We start from the raw sequence: 8,822 nt of genomic DNA, 5'->3' as shown, positions 1-8,822 counted from the left end.
GATGAATAAATCAAGCCAGGATTACATCGATACTAAAACCATCGCAAGACACCAGCTAATAACTAGGATAAAGAAGTATAAACAAAACTTTCCAATTCTACTGTTCTTTTAGGGTTCCAGTTCCAATATAGTTTGTGTTCTTCTACCTTGATGTTTTTCAAGCAAAATGCAAAAGCTTTGAATAGGGAGGCAAGAAATTGTCTACGTAACCCGAACAGGGCACTAGTCTGAGTCACCATGGTGGTTCTGATGGGTTCTATGGTAGGGTGCGTCGACTGCAAATTAAAATTTTCCTACGTGCAGAACAACCAAGAACGTGCTACGGAGATGGATCACAGTTCGTTACCACTAGACGCGCAGTGTCGTGCAGCAGAAGAAGAGTTGGGGCAGCGCGTCCGCGTGACTCGTCTCCTCCTCGCCTGATCTCCCTCGAACAGCCGGTCGTCGGATCCCACGTACAAGTCCGCCGGAGCGGCGCAGGTGCACCGCCTCTAACGGTATCCGCGCGTGCAGGAGGAACGTCGTGCGTCGGACTGCTAGGTCCGATCACACAACCGGGGGCGAGTGGAGGTGTCTATTCGCAACACATGCAAACCCTAGTGACAGCGCCGAAGCAATCAATCGCATGAGTGTGCCGCACCCCACTTTATATAGGCGTCCGTCGCGGGCACAACACTTGGGCCTCGCACGGACCCTAAAGCCCATAATTCTACTCGGCCACAATCCGAATATAACTCGGATCACATCCAACCAGTGTCCCCGGATCCGACCTCGTAGGTTCCTTCCCTTAAGTGCGCGACCCCTTAGGTTCAAGCCGGCTTGGTCGCAGTTCGGATCACCTCCGAACTGCACGGTTGGTAGATGCCCCTAGCAAGGCATGCCGAACACCAAGCAGACTATGGAGTTGGTTAGGCGAACCTGTACATCATACTCCCATTCCTTTTGCCACATGATATATGTTGTTGGGCTCAAGGCGAGTCTGTCATACTTGTGCTAGCCCGACCTCTTTCTCGTTCCAGTGATGCCGATCACAAACCAGATTATCTCATAATCCTTGTCGCATGGCCATGCTTATCCTAGTCGGATCACACAAGGGGCCCAGTGTAAATCTCTCCTGATCGGAGGGGCAAATCTCATCTTGCTCGACCATGTCTCGCAGCATGGGTTTGGACAAGGCCGAAACCTACCTTTGTAACTACCCAGTCACGAAGTAGCGTTTGGTTGGCCCAAAGCAAGTCTGTCACCATCCCGAGTACATGTGCCAGTTCAGGTTTTAGGACATAGAACATATGTTGCACTAGAGACTCACAGATGACATATCGCTGCGTCTCATAGTTGGGTCTGTCCGACTCGAATCTTATCTCAACTCAGATCCGACTACGTCGAATCCGACCAGATCCTTCCGAGTACATATTATCCGGTTAGCATCCAATGCTCCATGGCTAGTGAGACCAAGCCATCGACCGTGTCATATGCTAGTCTAGTCGGTTGTGCGTCCACATAGCCCTTTCAACTAGGGACCTTTTAGGGGCAGTCATCATACAATGCATAGTCCCACAAACAAGTCACGTACTTACTGATACACATCATTGATAATGTCCAAGGACTATCTTTATTCATAAACACATAGAAAATATCATCATACATGATTGCCTCTAGGGCATATCTCCAACAGGTTCCCGGCCACACCCGGTATGGAGGAAAATTTGGAGTCTAAAACTGCCGAGAAAATGAAGATCTTTATGTGGAGATGTTTACATAATGCTATTCCCTGTTTTTGTGTTCTTGCAAACCGTCACATTGGCAGTATTTCTCAATGCCCAATTTTCAAAACGGGAGCAGAAGATATCAAACATGCTTTGTTTAACTGTGTGAGAGCAAAGGCAGACTCGGCCGCACTTGGGATTGAGAGGATCGTACAGGATGCATCGCTTGTCGATCCGTCGGGTTTTGGTGTGCTGGAAGTCCTCTTGTGTGATCAATCGACGCAGAACAATTATGAGGACTCGATAGAGCTTCCAGAGCTAATAGCTACAACGAGCTGGTTCATGTGGTGGCAGCGTAGACAACAGGTTAGAGGGGAGCAAGTGCGCCTAGTTCTCGCCTTGAGCATGTGGCAGAAGTCATCTTTGCGGAAGCGGTGGCATTACTTGAAGATTTAAAGTTACTTCAAAGCATGGGGTGCAATAATGTCTTGGTGGAGATGGATAACTCTGTTGTGGTTGATGCTATACATCTAAATGAGGGACATTCGATGGTGGCAGCTCCAGTTTAAGACGATTGTAGAGAGTTATTACGAGAGTTCGAGAAGGTTATAGTTGAGCACTGTAATAGAGAATCAAATGTAGTTGCTCATGAGCAAGCTGAGTGGGGGCGTGCAAAAAACCCTTCCTTATGGGTGGATGCACCTCCGGGTACTATCGCTAAATTTTTAGCAGACAATGTAAGCATTATTTGATTCTAGTAAAATTAGCATGAAGGCCTTCCAGTCAAAAAAAAAACAGGGCAAGCAAAAAAAATTGAGGAAAGGTTTCACCCTATTGTGCAGTAGGGATAGGCACCAGCAAACGAAAGGATGGGAACAAACAAGAGAAGGAATGCGATTACTATTGGTATGCTCAAAATTACACAGATAACTTGCAATCCTCAACAATGCATCAACATCTTGATCTATTATTTTGACGAGTAAATCTGACCAGGTTACCAGGATTAAATTGCACTAAAACCATATCAGGACATCAGCTAATAACTAAGATAAAGAAGTATAAAAAGAAAAATTGTAGTTCTAGTTTGTTCCTACCTTATTGTTTTTCAAGAAAATGCAAAAGCTTTGAATAGATGGGCAATGAGTTATTTACATAGCCCAAACAGGGCTAGAAAAGAAAACTGAGGCAAAGAACGATGCCATCGGACAAAAAACGAGGCCACACCATTACGTCGGGACAGGGACCAGCAAGTGGAAGGATAGAACAAGTACACAAAGCCATTGGTAATTGCCAGTTTTCACTTCAACAGTATTCTCTTGTGAACACTGAGCGACCTCAGCAATCCCCTGCAATGGAAATGTCTTCTCCAGCATCTGAAACCATTGAAAGTTTTTTTTTTGTTTGCATCTATCTGAAACATATTGATACTTTGTCTGGGTCTTCATCAAATTTTGCATTCGTTTTGTTTCACATAGAAATACGCCGCAAAAATTCCACGCATAGGTACTAGCCGCGTGGTAAGAAAGACTGACAACAATGGCAAATTCAGATCGTTTCTTCTCTAATTGTTATACAGAACCTGTTTCAATGCATGAACAGCGTGATCGTTCAGAGTTTCATTCCCTAGACTGATAGGCAGTCACTCCGCACCTTAAGAGCTCTATGGAAGTTCTGACAAGACATTGCAAGTTCTAACTGCAGATAGTTACGATTTGTCGTGTGAGCCAACAATTCTTGCATATTGATGAAGCCCTGCTTGCAAACTTGTCGCCCCGCTTCCTTGGTATTCCCCAGTCAAGATCCCTAGTTTTAACCAACCATGTTGCCAGTACAAACGGCACAAATGTTTCTTCTTCTACACCTTTGCCTTGAGGAGTCACATTATGCAGCTTAATGAGCAGACATCACTTCAATTCAAGAGCACGCAAGAGAATTGTGTGTCTTTAACTGGATAAGCTAGTTTGCTGTAAAATGAAATCAATTCAATCAGACCACGTTGGATAAGATGGTTATGCAAAAACTAGCTTGACATTGACTTTTACTTTCTGCTGCCTGCTATATCAGAGAATTAGTTCCCAGTTTCTCACTCTGCCTGCTAAAGCTAGAATTGCTCCAGGTTGCTAGGCTATCATGTCAACATAATCAAGAAGGCCATAAAATAAAATTTAGCTAAAGATACTTGTGCAGTAGGGCAGCTACATCTTGATTTGCAGAACATTTAAACTCAGTAAATCTTTGAAGCTTGGTACGAGTGGGCAGATAGTGATTTTACTCACAGAGATGGCAAAGATAGTAGTATCAGCTATAGCTAAGAAAAATATAAGCGATATAGCTCAAAATCTTTTAAAATCTGTCCTCAGCCTCACCAAATGGAATGTATGTGTAAGTTGTTTTATCCAAAAATAAGAAATGGCAGCAAGAGATGACATTGTAACTTCTAAGGTGCTGAAGAAATAACTGACCATCTTTCCCGATTTCCGGGTCTATTTGTGAAACGATGCAATCAGGAAAAGTATAAAGATAACATATACTCCCAACAGCCAAGTTGCATCACAAAGATGTATTCCTATTGAGGCACACAAACTTGAAATAAGTAATGCCAAGAAAAATCTAGCTAATTTCACCTAGTACAATTGTCTACTAGTGCAGAGTGTGTTAGTGTTATAATGCTAGGACCAATATGTCTATTAACAATCACACTACGAATCTTTCTACTCCTGCACTGGTATAAGTTGATATATTGCTAGACCTTGTATAAGGAAATGGAGGGAGTATTAAAAAACAAATGACGTCCACCTGCAAAAAAAATACACTACAAACCATTTTCTACATAGGACAGCCAGCTATTTGATGTATTATTTTTGTAATGTATGTGCGTGATGAACAAGAGAACCTATGTAACCTTGCTAACAGAAGTAAAATGAGAAACAAGTTAGTTCCATTTGATAATGTAGATATCTTACTGATCACCACAAAATATCTCTAGCTATTTGGATATATGAAACTTGTTACATTCTCATATGATATCTGTAGCTACTCTGAGGGAATCTCTAGCAAATAAAATTACTCCTTTTTTTTCTTGAAGATAATTTGAAAATATCTTATAGGCATTTCCAGTATGCATAGAGTAGGAGTATGATTGCTAGTATGTTCAAAGGTATGCAAATGATTGACAATTCTCAACAGATCCTCGGCATCTTGATTTATTCTTTTTCAGACGAGTAAATCAAATTACCATGGCAAAACAACAGTTCATAACTTCAAGATAAATAAAGCTTAGTAACAAAATTTGATCCTCCTAGTCAATCAACCTTGAGCCGAGGGCTTAGTCACCTTGCTGTGTACCAACCAAAGAACGAGGCCACGGCATGATGTAGGGATAGGAAACACCACTAAGGATACGCCCAAGCTTGTTCAGCGCCGCTGTTTCCAAGCAGAATGATAGGAGCCAGAGTGTCGAATGATGATGCTGCCACACCCCACAATAAGCAGAGAAGTACACAAATCCATCGATAATCGTCCTAACAGTCACTTGATATTTAACATTGTCTTCCTTGAATTCACACCGAACGATTCCAGCTATCTCCTGCAAGGGGAGTGACTTATCCAACATCCACCTCTCGACGCCATCATCATCGGCTCTCCGAATCCAAACAGCAAGCACGGATTCAAATGTCAGTGGCCCCAAAGGTGCGCAGACCACACAGAGTCTTCCATCCTTGGTCTTACCAGCCGTCAATATCTCATTCCCTCTCCTGCGTGGCGGCTTATCCATCCGAGAGAATTGCATTGTAGCAGTGTTAAGCACACGGGCATCATTCATCCCAATGGTCCAATAGATGCAGCCATTCACCAGCTTACCAGTTTGAGGCCAGAGCCCATCAATGTCTACCCATGGGAAAATCTGCCACTTGCTGGTGTCCGATGATAAAACCATGGCGCGCGCCCCGCGTTCGCTGTGCCAGACGCACACGACGCGATACGGCAAGTAGTCTTCTTCTTCTTCCTCGGCGAGGATGTAGTAATCAGAATACTGGCCCTCGCAGTCCTCCCGGCGGGGCGGCAGGGGGAAGAGGTCCAGGGTCCGGGCGAGCGGGTTGTAGACGGCGATCTGCTGAGTGCTCCAGTTGTGGAGAACGACGAATCCGTCGCGGCAGTCGTCGATTGACCACTCGGGGTCGGGGATGGGATCCTCGTCGTCGTCTTCAGAGCCGGAGACGGCATCCTCGCCGTCGTCTTCGGGTGCGGGGGCGGGGAAAGGAATGGACACGCCATCCCCGTTGTCTTCGGGGGCGGAGACGGGTGCAGGAACGGGCACGGCGCCGTCTTCGAGGACTGGGAGGCGGGTGAGGAAGAAATCGGCGCCGCGTACCGCCGCCGCTATGTCCGGGTCGGAGCGGCTGCGGAGGGGCACGAAGGTGGGGATGGTGGTGTCTTGGGTGGTGAGGAAGTGGCCTAGGAGCGGGGGTGGGTGGAGCGCACGGAACCGGCGGCGGAAAGCGGGCGATGAACGGACGGCGTCCAAGAAGGTGCGGCAGCTGAGGGCGGCGCGGGCGAGGCTCGGGAGAGAGGGGAGGCAGAGGAAGATCTCGCGCAGGGTGTCTAGGTCCAGGGCGCTTATGGTCGTCGGGGGGAGTGGTGGGGGTTTCTTCGCCGGCGGCGACTGCTGCGGCGAGGCCATGGCGCACCCGCACACAGGAGGAATGAGGGTTTCATTTCAGCGACAGGGGGAGGTAACTATTGTATGATGGGCTCTGACGGCCCAACAAGGCCTAGCAAATATCGGGCACCCAGGCCGACATGCAAGAAAACGTGACACTATCCCTAAAAAAACGTGACATTGTCTGACTGAAACCAATGGGTTTACTTTTCTTTTGCGGGTAGACTGAAACTTTTTTTTACAAAAGACCATCATGGCGAGTGCAGCATTTCGGCGCCCAGACTCATCTGCACCCGGTCGAAAAAAAATAACAACAAATTCAAAAAAACTCCTTTTTTTGCATGGTAGAAAATTTGTCGCCTGAGGTGTGTCCCAATTTTCAATCCATTTGGACATCTCAATAGCTCTCAGCAAAAAAGAAAAATTGGGTCAGAACATTGCATGAACAGTAAACTTGTTTACAGACCCCGAATTTGTCTTTTTTGCCGAGAGCTACTCAAATGTCCAAATTATTTAAAAAATGTAACGAACCTCGCGCATCAAATTATCTACCATGCAAAAAAAATGAATTTTTTAAATTTTTCTAGTATTTGTTTTGAATTTTTTCCTCAACGTGGGTGCAGATGAGCCTGGGCTCAAAAATGATTATCGCATCATGCCTAGCTTTATTAAGAAGAAACAAGGAGTGCATTGTTCACAAACTCAATAACAATAATGTCAGGGGGCTCATTCAACCAACTAGACAAAGTCTTGTTACAATAAGACTAGTAAGCAACACGTGCAACGCACGTCTTAACAAATTAATACCCACTGTATTATTGGAGATTGTACATTTTTATTATAACTTTATAAATATTTTGTTAATTTCAATAACAATCGGGCACACAATATTAGTGGAACTACACAAGAAGTTCAGATGGTCGGTACTATCTAAAATACATCACGCACACTTAAATATTAGAAATATATTACGATAAAAATTATTTGTTTGAAGGATGTTGCCCAATTGAATAACCGTTGCACAAAATCATGTTCATGTTCAGTTCCTGATAGTTCACTAATTTCTACTTCTTGGAGGCGATCGAGCACAAGTTTCTCAGTTTTCCAGTGTGTTGGCTGAACACAAATGCAACTCGATGGGCATGGAGTTTGTGCTTGAAGTGAGGAGCATATCAACTTTGTAAGATTAACCAATACATTTCATTACGAAAAAGAGATGAAATAATAAATTATCAGACTGCCTGAGTACTACGACATGCATCACCACAATTTACAAAAGAGCACTAGGAAATAGTTTGAAGCTAGGATACTACAGAAAATATGTTTGATCTGTAAAAGAGATGCTGGTACGACAAACACTATTATAGAAGTCACATAAATTCTTAAGCATGATAATTTTCAGCTCTACCTTTGGACTTCATTGGCAATAAAACCTCTTAAAAAAGATATCATAAATAATAAAATTTTCTCCAAGTACTTACTCTAATTGTGTCATCAAAATTGAGCCTGCCAGGCAATAAAGCGCCATATATCCTCACATACATTAGAAAATAGTACGTCACTTTGCTAAACTTGAATATGAAAGTATTAGAACTTACATGAGCCATATAATTTCCACGGTTAAAGTTTGGAGACACGGTATTAGTATTAAACCAACACCTAGAGTAGAGCAACTGGCAATCAAGTCTAGGTTTGCCTGAAAGTGCAAGTGCGTATTGTTTTATGTGACTAACATGATAACTCAAGCATTATAAGTGCTTTACAAAGATATAAACAAATTAAGGATAGTTTTAAGTGCCAGCGTTCTTACACCAGTGCACACTTCCAGAATGAGGAATGAGCTGGCTCCAAAGCAATGTCCCTCCGTCCGTTTAACATCACAGTCAGGGGCAAGCATGTAAGCCAGGGAGCCTTGTCATGTCTTCCATCATGTCTTATATCCTGCAAAACTACTATACCGAGGACATGCATTTGGAAAAATCAACTGCTGAACAGGTGCTTTTCCAGGGTAAAGAAAAATATATCCAGTTTTAAAGATTTTTCCTTCCAACAAAATGAAAGGTAATATGATTTCGAGTGCTTTTCAACATGTATTCACCATTTTGAAGAAACGTTGGCAAGATGTTACCCCAAGGTGCCCAAATAATAAGTAAAGCATGACTAACAAACATGGTACGATGGCACTAACAAGTTGGGAAGTGCACACGAAATTAAAATGATGTGCATGTGTGCAGTAAGGGAAAAAGGATTCAGCAGGTCACAATTTCTGAAAAATTAACAGGCCGGAAAAATCCTTCTTTTGCGGAGAACAAAATACATGTTCATCGTAGTGAGGCACTACTAATTAATAAATATTACAAAATCAATAGCTGGTAATAATGTAGTAATAATGAACTAACGATTTTCATTTAGCGCATGAATACTGAATTTATTTGTTGTATTGAAGGCAGAATATT

At 43.5% G+C, this 8,822-nt stretch overlaps 1 protein-coding gene across 1 annotated transcript; it reads right to left on the bottom strand.

The window, feature by feature from the left end:
* Window positions 1-3,243: 3,243 nt before the first annotated feature.
* On the bottom strand, window positions 3,244-6,407 carry LOC119266783. Its single transcript, XM_037548060.1, has 2 exons — window positions 5,040-6,407; window positions 3,244-3,670 (listed from the first exon to the last, which is right to left on the bottom strand). Exons 1-2 carry the CDS (start codon window positions 6,385-6,387, stop codon window positions 3,663-3,665), a joined length of 1,356 nt encoding a protein of 451 aa, XP_037403957.1. The 5' UTR covers window positions 6,388-6,407; the 3' UTR covers window positions 3,244-3,662.
* Window positions 6,408-8,822: the final 2,415 nt, after the last annotated feature.

This window comes from Triticum dicoccoides, chromosome 3A (genome assembly GCF_002162155.2).
Source record: "Triticum dicoccoides isolate Atlit2015 ecotype Zavitan chromosome 3A, WEW_v2.0, whole genome shotgun sequence".
Lineage (NCBI taxonomy): Eukaryota > Viridiplantae > Streptophyta > Magnoliopsida > Poales > Poaceae > Triticum > Triticum dicoccoides.
This window is presented reverse-complemented; position numbering and strand designations above follow the sequence as displayed.

Bases quoted from the DNA above. Each gene is read 5' to 3' on its own strand.
- LOC119266783 (XM_037548060.1), bottom strand. From the start codon at position 6,387: ATGGCCTCGCCGCAGCAGTCGCCGCCGGCGAAGAAACCCCCACCACTC.